Below are 19,893 nucleotides of genomic sequence, written 5' to 3' on the forward strand. Positions count from 1 at the left end.
GTATGATTTTGGAGACTGATTTAGTTTAATTTCTAGTATTTGTGAAGGAGAAAAATGGTGTATCAACATTGTAGTAGCTTATTTGCCACCACAGGCAGCACTCATTTTTTTTTTTTCAAAATGCAGCACGGCCTAGAGAATTCTGCAGTGTGAATTCATCCAGAGGATGTTTGAAGCAATTTGTCATGTTTTTCTCATGTTTGTCAGATTTATGCAAAGGCTTAAAAAAGGCATTCTTTCTGTTACCCGTGAGATTTTTCTTCTCCTTTTTGTAAGCAAGAACATCAGCACTAGAAAGTCTGTTTGTCTCTGGGTTATTATGAGTTAAATGGGCATCACCCATGGCAGTTGCAGGCTGAATCCTATTACACTGAATGCGGTTATCATTACCCTCTGAAACTGCCACTTATCGTGAGCGTGTTCACCCCACCATTTTACAGTCGGAAGGCAGCTGCGGTTGTGTCCTGGCCAGCAGCTGCTCGCCAGAATTCTCCCAGTACGATGGATAAACACCACTGTGTGTGTGCATAATTCTGCTCTCCTCCACATTATCGACAAAGCATTTTGTCTTCAAAAGTTGTGCAAATGAACAGTTGTACAGAAACCTGTTGTCTTCATAGCCAGAGGCAGGCACATTGGACTTCCTCATTGATGGATCACATTCAAATAGGTGTTTTGTCGGTGAAATATGACAAAAGGTTAGATCATTATAATCAAATGGGCATTTGAGTTCTAATCTTATTATCTGACTAGGAAGTCATCATCCTATAAAGAGTGACTAGAAAGTGATAACTGAATAACTCCATAGGAATCACAGATTTTACTCTGTCATGATACCTGATTTGAATTCTATGAAAATCAGTAACATATGCAAATTATAATTAGATTTTTCTAAGCAAGTACTCATCCATGCGACATATATTTATTTAGAACATACAAAGTGTTAGGTTTTCCATAAATATAGGATTGACCTGCATTTAAACAATACACTGTGGATCATTCAGTAGGTTGGGCCCTGTACCTTAAGTCCAACTGGTTTCCTGTCCCCTCAGGGTCTAGAGAATGGAAAGGCAGACAGATAAGGTAGGAACTCACATTGAGTGATAAATAACCACGTGGCAGAAAAATGATAATGTTATGGCAGCTTATATAAGAGAATTTAATCCAAATATTGTGAAAAGGCTCTCCCCAAAATATGGCGTTTCAGACTTCATAAGGTCTTAAAGCAATAAATAATTTCCATTCTCTCACCCTGAAATCTTGAGATTTTCAGGAACCCATGGGAGTAGCAGAAAGAGGTCCAGCACATGAAGTTTTAAATACCAGCTCATTACATAGTTGCTCTGTGAATTTTAAGAGAAATTACTACCTAGGTCATGAGAGCTATTCTGAAGATTAATAAACTAATATAATTTCAAGTATCTGGGACAGAAGAAAATGAAATAAATGGTAGTTCCCATGACTCTAATAATCCCGGGCACCACCAAACTCACTTTCTCTTATACGACCCAACTCTGATTTCTGTCTAATTAAGGTAGCCCCAAACACCTGAAATATATGACTAGCTATGAGTTGATTTGGTTTGGACTTCAGGATAAATGAAGCTGGATGCTCACATGAACTTCCTTGTTATGGCAACATATACAATTCAGAATGAATGAAAAGACCAGGACTTCTATCTTCTATATAATAAAAAACCACAAGAAGTATATAGAAGAAAATAAAGGCCTTTACTATTCCTACCACCACAGGAGATGGCTTCAGGCTGATTAGTGAAGGACAGACTAATTTTCATATGGCTGAAGAAAGTTTGAAAGGATGGGGACACTTGATGGGAAAGAGATGGAGAACAGTTTTCAGGAAGCTGATCAAGTGGAGAGAAGGGAGAAATCACAGTGTATTCCTGAATGTCCTCTGGGCTCCATCGTTAGCTTGCTGTTCTCTTTCCTACACCCCTCTTTAGAACATCTCATTCACTCCCACACACCTGTTTTTAAGCAGCATCTCTAGGCTTTGTGTGATGCTCCAGATTCTCCACTGAGTTCAGATTGGTACAGTCCACCAATGGAAGGCCCACTGAATTTGGCCTATAGGCTATAAAGCCTATTCTCACCCCCCTGTCACTTAATATACTCAAAACAAAATCCATTCCCTTCTCCGAACTTTCTTGCATATTCCCCTTTAGTTCCCAGAACACAATTTGCCCAGTCATCTAAAGAAAGTTGGAATTATTTTGGACTGGCTCCTCTTTTTAGCCCCACATCCTGTCAGTGCTTGGGAAGAAGAGTCTTAACCTCTTCTTCCACTTCAGCCTCTAGTACAGGACATTGTCAAACAGCACCAGCCCTCTCTAACCAAGTGTGCTTGGAAGATGGGTGATGTCAGCATGGCCTGGGAGTGTGTAAAAATGCAGAATTTGAGGTCCCACCCCAGGCTACCTAATCAGAACCTGCATGTTAAGAATGTGTTGATATTTATAGTACAACATACATGTTTAACCTTGGTCCCTAAGTCTGACACAGAGCTCCTAAAACCCCTGGAATTTTCTAAGTGATAAGAGCAATACAGGTGTCCTAATATTCATGACAAACATCTTTCAACCACATGTAAGTTTATGTTAATGAGGTGACTTTGGAAAGCATCTAAGAATGAAGGCTGGTTGCCAGGGAAACCAAGCACAGGATTTAGAGAGCTGGAACTTTCCGTCTCACTCCCCTATCCCTGACCTCTGGGGAGGGAGGGCTAGAGATCAGATTCAATCATCGGTGGCCAATGATTTAATCAATCATGCCTATGTAGTGATGCTTTCATAAAAACCCAAAGGATGGGGCCCAGAGACCTTCCAGTTTGGCGAACACGTGGAGATGTGGGAAGAAGGGAGCACATGGAGGGGGCAGAGAAGCTTTGCATCCTTTCCCCGTATCTTACCCTGTGCCTCTGTTCCATCTGGTTGTTCCTGAGCTGTAATCTTTTATAATAAACTGGTATCTAGTAACTAAAATGTCTCTCTAAGTTCTATGAACTGCTCTAGCAAATTAATCAAACCTAAGGAAGGGGCCTTGGGAATATCCAATCTATAGTCAGCTGGTCAGAAGCACAGGTGATAGCGTGGATTTACAACTGATGGATGAAGTAGATAGGGGGTGGGGCAGTCTGGTAGGACCAAGCTCTTAACCCATGGGATCTGATGCCATCCCCATGCAAATAGTCTCAGAACTGAGCTCATTGCTTGGTAGTGTTGGAAAACCCAAACAGGGGAACTGGTCTCAGAATAGGTGAATCCATGACAGCCATCATGAAACATTTTCATTGCTTTTTAAACATTTTTAAAGATTTCAAACATAAGAATTACCGATAATAATACTAAAACACCCACATACTCACCACCCAGACTTATGACGTGTTAATACTTTATATTTGCTTCCGATGTTTGCTATTTTTAAATAATAAAATATTAGAGTCAGAGATCTTCCTCCTGCTCTTCTCCTTGGGGTAATGATTGTTCCCATTAGCCCAGGACTGTTCCCAGGGGCACTAAAGTCCCATACCCCAGGAAACCCTTCAGTCCTGGGCATCCTGAAAGTCACATGTCCCCTTCTCTCACACATGTGCATGTTTCCATAAGTAACACACAGAATTACCATACCTATTTAACTTTATACCAATATGACCAACTCTGGCACATTTTTTCCTGCTAATTCTTTTTCACACAAGATTACTAGTTTTGAGATTTCCTATAAAGATACGTTACCATGCATTGGCTTGTTTTAAACTCAGACTGTCAAACTCAACAAAAAATAAAGGTTCTGTGAGCTTCCATTAGAGTTACGTTGAATTTATATATAGTTCAGGAGGAATTGACATATCCCAATATTGACATCCTTACAATATTCCAATCTACAATTTGGTATATCTCTTCATTCTTTAGCTCTGTCTTTCATCCCTTGGAATTTTTACATAATTATAATATTCCATAAATGCTGTGCATATATTATTATTAAATTTCTTACTGGGTATCTTATATTTTTTATGTAAATGAGATTTGTATACACACCTATACTAATGCACTAATTTTTTATACTGATCTTATAAGCTGAAGTCTTGGTAAATTCTCTTTTTTTTATAGTCTGAGCAATATAGGCAATCATATCATTTACAAATAATAACAATTTAGTTTCTTTCTTTCCAGTTCTTTTTGCCTCTTTTTAATTTAGCTTGTTGGTTATACTGACCCAGAGAGGAGGATGCTGGATAGAAGCAGTGGTAGACAATAGATTGTCTTACAGTTGCCTTTAAAGGGAAGTGTTGTAACAGGGGACCATTAAACATAATGTTTGAGGTAGGGTCCAGTGGGGATTTTTTTTGAGGTATTTGTGAGGTTACGAAATTTTCTTCTCTATTCTTCATTTGCTAAGTGTTTCTCTTTTAATTCCGAGTGATGAATTTTGTCAATTGCTTTTTCTTTTGGGATTGGTCTTAGAATTATGTAGTCTTCTTCAAGAAGCCTTCTTAGAACCCTAAAGTTGGACTAAAATCTGCTCTCCCCTGATTTCATTGCATTTTGGTCTTTCTCCAGTATATTAAACTATTTATTTACAGTAATCTGCTTGCAGCAGCTTATACACAATGCATGGGCAAGAACATGTTTGATTCCTGGCTGTATCTATGTAACACACGTGGAATATAGAATATCTCTGTAAATATTTATAGAAATAAGTTACTAAGACTGTGTCCTAAAAAATTCATCTATTCTTTCCTAAAAACAAGTTATGATTCTGACACTAGTCTTAGTTTACAAAGACAGCTCTGATAGAATAGAATATAGATTTGACTGAAAAAAATTTTAGATATTCATGTTTGCTTTTAATAAAATAACCCATAAAATGTAAATGTGTATCATCTGAGAAGCACAAACTTTCTTCTTATGTTAAAAATAAGTTGTTACATTTTAAATAAAGTTCACATTTATTTTAACATTATATTTGTTATTTATCTTTGCATCATTACTAAAACAAAGATAAAGACTCCCATAAACTTTCATTTACTTAGTATGTACTGTTTCAGAAGTGTTTATCCATATTTAAGTACTAAGAAAATTTAAATTTAATTAATTTAAATGTTTTTACCAATGCCAAAGACCTTTCAGAATGCATTATGTTTTTGTCAGTATTTGAATAGCCTCATGTGTTTTATTCAGAATGCTCAGCTACTTAATGAGCATAGGACCACAAATGCCATTTGAAAATATAAAACCTTTATCTTTTAGCTTGGTTTTCCTTTCATGCATAACATGACTCTAAAATCACAATTGTGATATTTAGTAGCTGTCTTTGCAAAACTGCAGGCAATACATCTTTCACATTTCATTGAGAAGAAGAGAAACTCAATACCAGCAGAATCTCCATTATTAGTTCTTCTTGATTTTTCCCTGTGGGGATTTTGTGTTGGCCAGACGGCTCTCAGATGAATCTCAAGACAGATCTGCATTTTACAAATGCAAATTTGAAGGGCAAAAATCTATTTTTGAACAAGGGAATTAAATCTTACCTGTCATCTGGCTTACTATGTCCAGCCAAGTCATTGCTGTTTCTTTTTTTCAGTACTGTACAATTATTCTCTTACTTACATAGCAGCTTACCTTCACTTCCAGTAAAGTCTATCAGTAACTAGCCACTCAACTTCACTCTCTATTTCCTTGAATCCTATCAATTCTAAAGACTATTGTACAAGCCACGCCAGATCCTCTCTCTAATGAATGTCAATTCAATTTCATCAGCAGCAAAAAGTGAAATCGCTTTTTCAATACTTATCACAGATGTTTATCTTCCATGGGGGGGAGTGGTTGCGTAAAAGGAGAATCAATTTGATGAGAAATTATTTATTTTTTTGAACTGGCCCTATTATCATTTTCAAGCATAGTGAGGCTTTTAACCTTCAGGTAGTTACTTTGTGATTAAAAAATGTCAAAAATCAAAAAATAATTCCAAAGTCACATACTATTTCATAAGTGGCTCTAAGAAGTCTAATATCTCAAAGTGTTTATTTCAAATCTCTTCTCTATGGAATAAATAAAAATAATTGTCATTTGGTGCCTACTTGCTTTCCTACCTTGTTCCAGTGTGGTGTTTAACAATATGTTCTCTCTACATAAAACCAGCTCTCTGATTTCTAGAAAAATAATGAATTCTTTTGTTTCAGTTGTATTAGACATGACCTATAAAGGTATAAAATCTACTAATAAAATATACAAAAGTGAGGAGTTATGTTTTGCCTTACCTAACCTATTCCAATGTGCCGTTCATCATTCACCCTTACCTCTCTAGCAACACTGAAAACACGGGTTTTCAGAAACTGGCCCTTTCCTTTCTTATTACTTTGCCTTTGAAATCAAGAGTCTCTCTGTCTAGAATATACTTAACTTTATTCACTGTCCATTTATGTAAATGGACTGTTCCTTCAAAGCTCAGTTTAAACTTCGTGTTTATGAGGTTTTCTCTCTAAACATTTCTTTTTAAACACACACACACACACACACAAAGATTGTACTATTTTCTCTTTTCCTGGCCCTCCAATAACATTTCATAGATTAGTTCATTGGATTAGAATTATTTGTCTACACTCTCTTATTAGATGATGAGATCCTAGTGGTCATTGTACATCATTTATTCATCTTTGGGAATGCCCAGGACCAACTTCAGTCCTGACATGCTTATGGGCATTCCCTACGGATTTGCAAATAATTGATTGCGTAGTATATGCTGACTTCTGTAAAATTATTCCCTTTTCAATTGTATTTATTATTACTATTAATTATTTAAATTATTTTATCATTACTCAGTTACAGTTGTCTGCCTTTACCCCCAAAAGCCTCCCCCACCCCAGCCAAACCCACCTCCCTCCCTTGCTTCCCTTGGTTTTGTCCATGCATCCTTTATAGCTGTTCCTGAAAACCCTTCCCCCCATTATCCCCTCCTACCTCCCCTCTGGTTACTGTCAGATTGTTCTTAATTTCTTTTTTTTTAAAGATTTTACTTATTTATCTTTAGAGGGGAAAGGAAGGAGAGAGGGAAGGAAGGAGAGAGGGAGAGAACTGGCCTGCAACCCAGGCATGTGCCCTGACTGGGAATCGAACCGTGGTTGCTTGGTTCCCAGGCCCGCGCTCAATCCACTGAGCTACACCAGCCAGGGCCTGTTCTTAATTTCAATGTCTCTGGTTCTATTTTGCTTGCTTTTTTCTTTTGTTGATTAGGTTCCACTTAAATGTGAGATCATATGGTATTTGTCCCTTACCACCTGGCTTATTTCACTTAGCATAATGCTCTCCAGTTTCATCCATGCTGTTGAAAAGTGTAGAAGCTCCTTTTTTTCTTTCTACTGCATAGTATTCTATTGCGTAAATGTACCACCATTTTTGATCCACTCATTTACTAATAGACACTTAGGTTGCTTTCAGCATTTGGCTATTGTAAATTGTGCTGCTATAAATATTGGAGTGCATAGGTTCTCTTGGATTAGTGTTTAAGGGTTCTTAAGATACAATCCTAGCAATGGAATTGCTGGGTCAAAAGGCAGTTTCCTTTTTAGTTTTCTGAGGAAATTCCATACTGTTTTCCACAGTGGCTGCACCAGTTTGCAACCTCAGCAACAGTGCGCTAGGTTTACCTTTTCTACATATCCTCTCCAACACTTGTTTACTGATTTGTTTATGATGGCCATTCTCACCAGTGTGAGGTAGTATCTCATTGTGGTTTTAGTTTGCATCCCTCTGATGGCTAGTGATGCTGAGCATCTTTTCATATGTTTCTGAGCCCTCTGTATGTCCTCCTTGGAGAATTGTGTGTTCAAGTCTTCTGCCCATTTTTTAATTGGGTTGTTTGTCTTCCTAGAGTGGAGTCATATGTGTTCTTTATTATTTTGGAGATCAAACCCTTGTCTGAAGTATCATTGGCAAATATGTTTTCCCATGTAGTTGATTCTCTTTTCATTTTAATGCTGTTTTCTTTAGCTATGCAGAAGCTTTTTAGTTTGATGAGGTCCCATTTGTTTATTCTTTCCTTTATGTCCCTTGCTTTAGGGGACATATCAGTGAAGATATTGCTGCATGGAATGTCTAAGATTCCTGCCTGTGTTTTCCTCTAGTACTTTTATGGTGTCACAACTTACATTTAAGTCTTTTATCCACCTTGAATTTATTTTTGTATATGGTGTAAGTTGGTGATGGAGTTTCATTTTTTTTGCATGTGGCTGTCCAGATCTCCCAACACCGGGTTAAAGAGACTGTTTTTACTCCATGTTATGCTTCTTCTTTGTCAAATATGAATTGATCTTAAAGACTTGGGTTTATTTCTGGGCTCTCTGTTCTGTTCCATTGGTCTATGTGTCTGTTCTTTTGCCAGTACCAGGCTGTTTTGATTATAGGCCTTTTAATACAATTTGATATCAGGTATTGTGATCCCTCCTACTTTGTTCTTCTTTCTCAAAATTGCCGAAGCTATTCGAGGTTGTTTATGGTTTCATATAAATTTCTGAAAAGTTTGTTCTATATCTGTGAAATATGTCATTGGTACTTAAATAGGAATTGCATTGAATCTATAAATGGCTTTGGGTAACACGAACATTTTGATTCTTCCAGTCCATGAGCATGGTACATACTTTCATTTGTTTGTGTCTTCCTTAATTTCTTTCTTCAGTGTTGTGTAGTTTTCTGAGTACTGGTATTTTACCTCCTTGGTTAGGTTTATTCCTAGGTACTTTATTTTTCTTGTTGCTATATCAAATGGGATTTTTTCCAGATTTCTGTTTCTGATATTTCATTGTTGGTGTACAAAAATGCCTTTGATTTCTGAGTATTGACTTTTTATTCAGCTGTTTTGCCAAAGTCACTTATTAGGTAGAGTAGTGTTTTGGTGCAGTCTATAGGATTTTCTATGCATCCTATCATGTCATCTGCAAACAATAACAATTTTGCTTCCTCCTTTTTAATTTGGATGCTTTTTATTTCTTTTTCTTGTCTGATCGTTGTGGCTTGGCTAGAATTTCCGATACTATGTTGAACAGATGTGGTGAAAGTGGACATCCTTGTCTTGTTCCTGATCTTAGTGGGAAAGCTGTAAGTTTTTGCCCATTAAGTATGATGTTGGCTGTAAATCTCTCATATATGGCCTTTATTATGTTGAGGAATGCTCCCTCTATTCCCACTTTGCTGAGTGTTTTTATTATAAATGGGTGCTATATCTTATCAAATGCTTATTCTGCATCTATCGATATGATCATGTGATTTTTGTCTTTCATTTTGTTTGTGATATATTGCATTTATTGATTTGCAAATATTATATCATCTTTACATCCCTGGGATGAATCCCACTTGATCATGGTGTATTATCTTTTTAACGTATAGCTGGATGCGGTTTGCCAATATTTTGTTGAGGTCTTTAGCATCTATGTTCATCAGCAACATTGACCTGAGGTTTTCTTTCCTTGTTATGTCTTTATCTGGTTTTGGGATTAGGATGATACTGGCTTCATAAAAAGAGTTTGGTAGTCTTCCATCTTCTTGGAATTTTTGGAATAGTCTGTGAAGGAAAGGGATTAGCTCATCCTTAAATGCTTTATAAAATTCTCCTGTGAAAGTGTCCGGTCCAGGGCTTTTGTGTGTCAGAAATTTTTTGATCACTGCTTTAATTTCATCAATTGTTATTTGTCTGTTCAGGCTTTCTGTTTCTTCTTCATTGAGTTTTGGAAGATTATATTTCTCTAGAAATTTGTCCATTTCACCTAGGTTTTCAAATTTCTTGGCATATAGTTCTTCATAGCAATTTCTTACAGTCCTTTGTATTTCTGTGGTATCAATTGCAATCTCTCTTCTTTCATTGCTGATTGTGTTTGTTTGGGTCCTTTTTTTTTTCTTGATGAGTCTGCTTAAAGGCTTGTCCATTTTGTTTATCTTTTCAAAAAAAGCAGCTCCTGGATTTACTGATCCTTAGAATTGTGACATAGTCTCTATGTTATTTAATTCTGCTCTGATCTTGGTTAGTTCCTTCCTTCTACTTGCTCTGGGCTGTCTTCACTGTTGTTCCTCAAGTTCTTGTAGGTGTAGGGTTAGGATGATTGTTTGAAGTATTTCTTTCTTTTTTATGTAGGCCTGTAACACTATGAGCTTCCCTCTCAGGACTGACTTTGCTGTGTCCCATAAGTTCTGGATTGTTGTGAGTTCATTTGTTTCCAGAAACTTTTTGATTGTGTGAAATGATTCTTAAGTTCTGGAAAATAATGCTACTGTTTTTCTATATTGAAAACTTAGTCTGTGACCATAATAATTAAAAGTAGAATGCGCTATTTTAAACAGATTTATGCTGAGTAAAGTTACTGTGCTGATCCTTTTGCAATATATACAAATATCAAATCATTATTTTGTACACTTTAATATAATGTTACATGTCAATTATGTCTCAAAAGAAAAAAGGTAGGTATGCTATTTTAAAAGTTTAATTCTTAAAGTTTTCCTGAGACACAGTAAATTTTCAAATTCCTATCCAGAAAAGGAAAGAAAAAGGGGGGGATGACCTCAATTTATTTATCAAAATTAACTCACATTCAGGTAAAATACAACCTTCAACTAAAAGGTAAATTGAAAGTTAGACCTTATGATTTCTTAAAAAGTGAGTCTTAATGGGTACTTTGCAAAAGGGAGAGGAGACTTGAAGTAAATGGAATTAAAGGTGAAACACGTTTACTCTGATTATTTTAGAGGGTGACTCGGGAGAAGGCTCCATGACCAGGACCAAGAGTTCCTTGCTTCACCATTTATGACGTCTAGAATGGCCCAACTTGTATTTTGTACTCTTTTTAGCTCATTTGAAACTGAGCCAAGATGTTTTCTATTTTTAAACAGACAAAATAGAAACCAAAATATAACCAATTTATAAAGTTGTTCATTTAGGAGACAAAATATCACATTGTATTTATTGCTTTCTTCCTTATTACTTTTCTGATAACCACAAAGATTGAATTTTCTTAAGGTGATTAAAATAATTTTACTAAGGAGGTGCCTGGATGCTTGGAATAGAGGAAGTGTAGTTTATGAGTTCCAAAATAGCAATATTTGAAAACATGTGCATGAAAGAACCTTTGTAAGCATTCTTGGAGTGTTTTTTTTTCTTTCTCAAACTCTCTACCCACACCCAACTTAAAAAAAAAAGCTTTGGGTGGAGTTAAGAACTCTTTTCAAATCTTAAACAATAACTGGAAATCCTGAAATGGGTTCTCCTTTATCCAGTGGGGAAAACATTTTAAAGTGCCCCCTCCTCTTTTCCCCTAAGAATTGTTTACCAAGGGATTTACTTAGTGATCTCCTATCTGAACAGAAAATTCAGTTTTAACTGCCTGAAATATGCCATCTGTGTTTATTTTATTCAAAAACAAAATCCTCCCCCACTGCAATATTATAAGTACATGGCCCTAATAACCCACATAAATACATTAACTCAACTATTTAAGTAGTGAAATTAGTGAAAGACTTAGAATAGATAGATACCATAAAAATGTGAAACTAAATGCAAATATAACACATACAAAGCACATCTGTCAACTTAATTTTTATAGATTCTGGTTAATAAGTAATTATGTCTCACCATTTATATATATAAATATATGTATCTCTCTCTCTCTATAGATAGATAGATAGATAGATAAATATATATATTTATCAGGGTGGTGGGAGCTATCAGGTGAGAAATAAGGTCACCTAGCACACCATGATGCAGTGAGTGGACCAGAAAACGGGCCGGAAGCCAGAGGACTGAAGAATGAAGAATGACTCTGGGGCCAGTTCCTCAAAATCTATCCCACCTGCAGGGCCCACTCATACAACTACCTGGAAGAGAGGTATCTGGAGTGTGGAGACCACTCAAAAATAAAATTAGAACTTGGTCATAATGTATTTGGAATTACTTCTTATTTTAATTTAACTTTATTTTTCATTTACTGTATATTTTCCATGACCATTTATTCTTCATGTTCCCTGCAATCACCACACGGTTGTCCATGTCCATGAGTCCTTTTTCCTTTTTCCTCAATTCCTCAACCTCCTAACCTCCTGCCATGGCTGTCAGCCTGCTCACTATCTATGAGTCTGTCTCTGTTTGGCTTGTTAGTTCAGTTTGTGCATTAGATTTCACATATGAACGAAATCATGCGGTATTTGTCTTTTGTCTGATTGGCTTATTTCACTTAGGGTAATGTTTCCAAGGTCCATCCATGCCATTGTGAAGTGGCAGACAAAGGTAAAACATCACTATACACTCATACGTAGGGAGTTCTGAGCAGATTAATTCCTGTAAATATTATTCTGACTGTCTTCTAAAGTAAGAAGGAGACTTCATCTCTTTTCTGCCAAGTCTTCCAAGAGAAGAAATTTAATTTTATTTAGAGTTGATATGCATTTCAAAGATTGCTCACGTTCCATTCATGCATCTTTATTATAGCCTGACCTTTCTTACTTAATCAGGGCAGTATTCCAGAGGACCCTGACGTGTGATTCTTTTTGGTTTTATTCAGAGAGACATAATCTCTAATATCAGCCCCAACTCTGAATCTAGAAAATTTACGTTGTACCAGATTTTCTATTCTCAGGAAATGGAGGATGAGTTATAAGGCATCTCCAAGAACATCCTTTAGTTCTTAGGCTTCATAGGGCATGAGTAAGGCCGCAACAGGATAGCTCCAAAAGCATTCTCATGCTCGCTTGAAAAAGAAAAAGCAAGGAGAACAGAAGCCAAACTATTGGCGCTATCTGAAAGCCACGGGTAATTCTGATTCAGAAAATTCTTATGTTCCTAACTCTCTACCTTTAATTTCTCACCTTGAAAGCCTGCACAGCAGTACTGAGAGTTGTAGGCTTTTCAGACAGACTTGTACAACCCTGAAGGCAGTTCCTGCTTCTCCATTTCTCTTTGACCAGAGCATCTCTAAAATAAATTCTTCGATTGTTATGGAGAAATGCTTAACACAGTCACAGTGTGTGTGTCTCATTGCTTTGTGTAGCTGGTTATTACTTTACATTGGTGATAGTTAGCCTACAGGGCTCTAAACTTGTTTCTTGAAGTTGCTTTATATGCATTACGTAGAACACTGACATTTCATATCCCCACTGTTTTTCATTCATAATGTCTCTTTGCTCCGATATCTACTGGATGAGTTAGACAAATACATGGATGGCAAAATAAACCGGCCATAATTAAATGGCAAATTCAAACTTCTAAATCTTTCAACAAAGCAGACAACATAATTTACAATGTTAAAAAAATCAATAACATGAATAAGGTCTACTTAAAACATTGTTATTACTACAAAACAAGTTAAACAATAAAGGTATATTTCTTTTAACTCCCTTCTAATCTAGGCAACATATTCTATACATTAATTTGCACATTTTGTCAAGTAATATACTGGATAATGATCAGGATTTAGTATTTCCAGAAGAGATTTCCAGCAGGGATCTTAAAATTTCTTGCCCACACCTATAACTTAATACTTTTTGAAACTATAACTGGGCATGAGAAAGAATGTCAATATTGCCAAATTTGACCAACACTCACGAGAGGATATTCCCGATATAGGCGTAGTAGGAACAACAGTAGGGCGTGGTCCCATCGCAGCAGTAAGACCTGCAGTCTTTGCCACACTGAGCCAGGCAGTCGTCTGCAAAATAAAATCAACATGCATTCAGTTACAGTTTTGAAACCACAGCTTCACACAAAGTTATTCTGTTTCATACCTTAACTGCTTTTGAGTGCATTTATAGATTTTTTATGTAGATAGACAGAATCCTAGAACATATGTGGGCATCTGAACGTGCCTTCCTTTCCTATTAAACATAAAGCTAGAAAATACAACGACCATTCTCTGAATCTCTCGTATCTGGCACCACAATGGGCGATCAGAATTCAATGAGACAATGAAGGGAGCAATGAATGATCCAACTAATTAGTCATTCACTTTGTCAATTGAGTTCTTTTAATGATTTTTAAAAGATAAAGTCTTTTGACTTTGGGTATTATTCTCAATTAATTTCATTTAATGGAAAGTGTTATTAACTTGAAAAATGGCAACTGGAGAGAATTTTAAAGTAATGTATATATTTTTTATGACAATGTATTATATGCTTTTCTTTCTAGACCATTTTTACCTTCATAATCAAAGTGTGCCTACACACGGTAACTCAGATGAGTCTGCGTATCCTGGCAATACATTTGATTTGGAAAATAAGAAGTTTCCCTAGATAACTAACTTGTGAATAATCAAGAGTTTAATGTCAGATTTAAGAGTCAATAAGCTCTGAAACAGTGCTGTGTGAGCGGGAAGGTGTTTTCTGATTAACAAGGACATGGTGGAGCTAACGAAACCAAATTACTCTCTTTTTTTTCTGTATGTTTTTGGTTAAGGAAAATTATACCAAAAACATTGAATAAAAATTGCCCTGGATTTTAAGTATTTCACTTAAATAATTTATTCCACTTAAATAATGTTTAACACATTAAGGTTATCATTTAGTTACAGTCAGTGTTATAAATTATAACGGGTATGTGAGTTTCAGGTATATGATAAGGAAAACATTAAATATAGTCTGATAATTTAAGTTGCATGTTTGAAAATCACAAAATAAGTCATTTTCAACTCAACCTCTGAAGTTAATATCAACTATTTTCTAAATTATGTAAGAGTCTTGCTTTTTTGCTCAAGTCACATTATAAAAATACATGTTATATTTACATCTGCATGTCCACATAATTGATTTATCTAGAAAGGAAAATTTCAATTTTGCTTTTAAATCCCCTCCCTGCTGAGAAGACTGTTTTTATAAAAGGATGTGATCAAAAAGTAGTCAAGTTCATTCACCTTTATCAATAATGCATGCGCTTTGTCAAACAAGTGAAAAAAGTTCACATTTTCTTTCCTTCAGTTTTATTTCTACCTCATAAATTAACAAACTTTAATGACTTCTTCTGGAATGTGGTAAGAAGAAATGAGAGAGGAAAATGATTACCTTCGGAAAGATGTAGCAACTCTGCTTAAATTTACTTGAAAATTTGGAGGACAGAAACACAGTCTAATGGTTTATTGACAGAGTATGCTTTTTGCAGAATGCATTGAACTTTTAAAGACTGATTATTTTATCATTTTCCCAATGAATGCTTATTGCTCTCATTTTTCATGCTGTTTAATTAATTCAAATATTTAGTAAGACTGCTAAGTTGTCTCTAGCACTTAGCAGGAATGTTTTGCTTCATGTTCTTAAAAGTCACTACAAGTTATTACAAGCATTAGCTCCCCATTAAGGTAGTAGGGGAGCTGATGCCCCCACTCATTCTGTGGGAACAGAACAACCAATGTGCCCCATTGAGCCCCATTGAGGGGCCTTTAACATGATGTCCTGGGCACTGACATCTTACTAAGCTCTCCGTGAATATCAAAGATTCAGTTACTACTCTTGTACTCCAATTACTGTTATGATAAGGACATGTCGTTATCAAAATATTTTGAGCTTGTGTTACAGGAAACCAAGCCTAAAGTCTTGTAGCCAAGAAGCTGGATTTTACCTACAGCAGACATGTGTATCATGTCATGCACTGTTCATATTTGCGTGGCATTTTCCAGCGCTCTTGTCTGCCTCCCGGAATTGAGGGACCGAAAAGGCAGGTTTCATAGCACGGCAGGTATGTTCACAATCACGGTATTTCTAAACACACCTCAAAGCTTGTTTGGATATGTTAGTTGCTTTCTCCACTGTATTTGAGACTAATTCTATGAGGACCAGAGTTTGAATGATACAGGAGCATTTTCCCATTTGTAAAAAGATGAAACATTCCGATTGTCTTTCAAAAATAGATAATATTGTTTCTAATATTCAAGTTAGTATCTTTGAAAATCATCCAGTTCAAACTTTTTTCAATGACCTTAATTAAAGGCATGATCTAGGAGAAGGTTTCCCGCCCCACCCCCACCCCACCCCCACCCCACCTTAAGGAATGTGTTCTACAGGAAAAGCTGCATTGGGCTACAAATACTTGCTGGGAAACTTTAAGCTACAGTACAGCTAAGGCTAAGAGAGGAAGGAAAGGGAGGGGACAGAAGGCACTGGCTGAGGACACGAAGGCAAAACCTTGGCCAAGTTCTGTCTTTGTAGCCTGCTCTGGGACTTGGATAATAATGTAAACACTTCACTGGGTTTCTTTCCAAAAGCGACTCCATGGTACAACATCATGCTCCAGGTATAGAAACCTCGTTCCTATTTCCTTAACAAATGGAATGTGAATTTAATGCATTTGTTTTGGGAGAAATAATTCAGATCACATCTACTTGTGTTTTTGTCCCATTAAGGATGACAAGTCAAATAGCAGGGGCGTCTGAACTATTCTTTCTCCCATGTTCCCCCATCTCGCTTCAACCCTTACTTCCAGCTGTAAATCTGAATTCCAACCATCTGTCTTTGCATGAACATATCTCGTGGATTTTGCCTTTAACCACACTTTGTCCTGTTATTCCATCTCCTATGTCCAATGCTTCCTCCCTGTCTTTCGAAAGTCTAGTTCCTAAAAGTCCTCCTTAATTCAGTTTTTCTGAGCAAATATTGATGGCACTTCACTTATGGGCAAGGCATTTTAGCTAGTCTCTCAAACTATTATGCTGAGCAAAACGGACACCATCTTCATGGAGTGTAATTACACACCTTGGCCAGCAATAAGACCCTCTCCTTTGGACACCGACAGCACATGATTATACCTCTCCTATGACCCATTAGAGTAACGGGCACATCTTATCTCCTAGTCAAGACTTAGCATCACCTCTGTTCTATATATCACCCACCACATCTCACACAGTAAGTAGTAGTTGAATGAATATGGCAGGCATGACAAAGCCTCTGAAATAAGGAGTTCAGGAATTACTGCCAAAGAACACACTAGAGAAACACTTCTTACCAAAGACACTAAGTCAACCTAGTAATATCAGCATACTTTGTAGCTCAGCAGGCAGAGAAATGAATGGAGAGGAAACTTTCTAAACCAACCCACCATGCTGTCAAGGCAGCTCTGTGGGTTTTCTGAAGCTGGGGAGCTGTGCACCCAGCACTGGAAGAAGCCGACTAAGGGAAGGAAAAGTGTGCAAATCAGAAGCTTTGTGCTTAACACAGGGAACAGAATAGACCGTTGATTATGAAAATGTTGATTTCAATGGCGGTTGAGTAAGGGCAATTGAGGGTATTACGGTTTTATCTGCTGAGTTCATTTTCTTATTTTTGTATTCTTTTTATAAACAGAGGAGTTGAAAAGAATTAACATTGCTTCAGATACACTAATACAGAGATAAAACTAAGACTAATGCAATTGGTTCTGCTCCTCAAATTCTGAAAACCTTGTGTGATTTAAGTAAAATAAATAAGTGTAAACAGATTAGAATGTGGAGTTTCCTCATTAAATAAGTACCTTTCCTACTTTTACAAATTTCTGCATTTGTAAGTCTACATTTTCCCTACAGGAAAGTATCTTTAAACTAACTTATAGAAACCACTAATTTGCATTTTAATAAACAGACTCAAAATTTTCACAGGTGTTATTGTGTCTCACTTCTGGCAAAGCTGAAAGAGAAATTCAAATCTTTTGATGATCTGATCATGTTGAAGAATGTCTTCATTTCAGTGTGTTATCTTTATATATATTCAAGGTACTGTACACAAGTTTAGTATCACAAGGTCATGGGTACCAGCCTATGGTTTTTGCTATAGGAAATTAGAGAAATGAAAATATTTTGCAAAACCTTTTGCTTTTAGCTTGTTTTGTGACTAGAAAGCAGATGTGAAACTCATGTGTAAATAACTTTACACACGAATAAGTAATGAAAAGCCATATCATTGAGCTGTATATCAATCACAAAACAAGAAAACCACTTTACTTCATCAATTATTAGCAATTATCACTAAGAGTAATTAGGAGGAGGGAAATGAGATGACCCTCATCCCAGCAAGTGCTTAAGCAAATCCATGAAACACAGATTAGACTCTGAGTGAATTGATGGATGCCTCTCAAAAACCTTACGTTTGACTTCAAAGCATACAATTGTCCAGGCTAACTCACGTGAGAATCATCTTCTAAAGCAAAGGTCTATGGGCATTTATTTCCACAAGGAAAAGAGGAATATTCAGAATGGGAGAGTGGAGAGGATAGTGAACACATTAATGTATTGGAAAACTTCAGCAACATCTCTAGACCTCAAGTGATTTAAAAAAATGTTTTCCTTCCAACCCTTACCCTCCAATCACCCCCTGATTCTTGAGTCGTGGGTACTGGATAAATGGTACTCTATTCCGAGAGTGAAATCTCCCAAAGGTGGAGTCAGGGCTTGCTTCCACGTTGCTTCGTGGAGAGGAAAAGAAAACAAAATCAAAGAACAGAAAATTAGGGAAAGAAAATTTTAAGAAGGAAGGAAACGTCAGTGGAAAGGACACGTGAAAGGAAAGGAACAAAACAAACCCGCGTGGACGTGGAGCCGAGGGTTCCTGCCCCACCAGGACCACACAATCTGCACTCCCTGAAAGTCCCAGTGCGTCGAGCTTAAACTGCGTCGCCCTGAGTGTGACCCAAGCGCAGCCCCAGGTCCCCGTCCCCTCTCCCGCCGCCCGAAGTCACTGACCTGCGTAGATAAAGAGCAGAACCAACTTTGGAAGCAAGACCCCTGGACCCCTGAGTAGCCTCCGCGCGTCCATCCAAGCCGGTGGCCGGAGGTTGCGCGCCAGGCCAGACAGACAGACAGACTGGAGCTAGGGTTGGCTGGGAGCGAAGGGAGAGCCCGGAACGGGAAGGGGATGGAGGGGACAGAGGGCGGTCAGATGGAGAAAGGAGCCCCGGCGGCCCGCGCCCCGCTCCGCTGGGGCGGAGGTCTCTTTGTCCCTCCCGGAGGAGCTCCGGTGCGGGTGCGGGGGCCGCTACGGAGGCCTGGGCCACCCGGGCTCACATTTCAACTCTGGGGTTGGCACCCTGCGGGCCTGGGGCGGGGGTGGCCCCCGACTCCTCCCTACGCTCCAGTTTTTCCTTCTGTAGTGACCGGGCCTTACTTTCTCCTGGAGGAACTTCTAACTCTTTGCTTTGGCTGTTGCTATGGAGTTTAGCAAGCTTCCTTTTCACCCTGTCCTCCACTCCCAGTTTTTTCTTTTTGAGGCAGTGCATGAAGAGATGAAGAAGACCTTACTTTTCGCCTCTGAATAAATGAAGGGCATTTTCCAGGTGGATGCTATTGGACAAGGAAAGCTAGTGAGGAAAATACAGGAAAATTGGAAAGTACACAGCGTATGTATAGTATTTCTTTTGAAAGCTGATAAAATGTTTATTTGTTAAACACTCAAAGCATTTCCAATAAAGTCAGGTAAAACAAAACAAAACAAAAGTGTACACTGTTGTCACTATGATCTGACAATGCTACGGAGTTACTGGCCTATGTGATTAGACAAGAGGAAGAAAACAGAATTATGAAAATAATCTGTTTATTATTAGGAAATAATCTGTTAAGGAAGGAAAATAATCACTTGCAAATGATATGCTTGTATATGTGGAAAATCAAAAAGAAGCAACTATACAGTTCTTAATTAGAGTTGAAAGACTAAAACTTCAATCGCTTGTTTTTATGCAGTTAAAAATCAGAAAGTTTTCAGCTACATGCATGAAGGAATAAAAGTCAGAAATAAGTAAATAGAGAAACTCCTCTTGACTGAAAAAATTCAACAGTATGAAGATACCAATTTTCCATAAATTAACTTATAAATCTGGGTATTAAACTGAACTCAATAAAAATACCAATATAAATTTCTTCAAACTACTCTGATTTTAAAGTTTACATGGAAAATAA

The 19,893-nt window shown here is 37.2% G+C and overlaps 1 protein-coding gene across 1 annotated transcript in view; it reads right to left on the bottom strand.

Annotated features, from left to right (window-relative positions):
• Positions 1-19,044, bottom strand: part of CYYR1 (cysteine and tyrosine rich 1) — a 95,445-nt gene extending 76,401 nt beyond the window's left edge. The window contains exons 1-2 of the mRNA XM_037155237.2: positions 18,685-19,044; positions 13,596-13,698 (exon numbers count right to left, since the gene is read on the bottom strand). Of these exons, the coding sequence (XP_037011132.2) occupies positions 13,596-13,698; positions 18,685-18,757 (176 nt within the window). The 5' untranslated portion in view covers positions 18,758-19,044. The remainder of the gene's footprint in view (positions 1-13,595; positions 13,699-18,684) is intronic.
• Between the last annotated feature and the right edge of the window lie 849 nt (positions 19,045-19,893).

The sequence above is a fragment of the Artibeus jamaicensis genome, unplaced genomic scaffold (genome assembly GCF_021234435.1).
Source record: "Artibeus jamaicensis isolate MK-2021 breed Jamaican fruit bat unplaced genomic scaffold, CSHL_Jam_final scaffold_474, whole genome shotgun sequence".
NCBI lineage: Eukaryota > Metazoa > Chordata > Mammalia > Chiroptera > Phyllostomidae > Artibeus > Artibeus jamaicensis.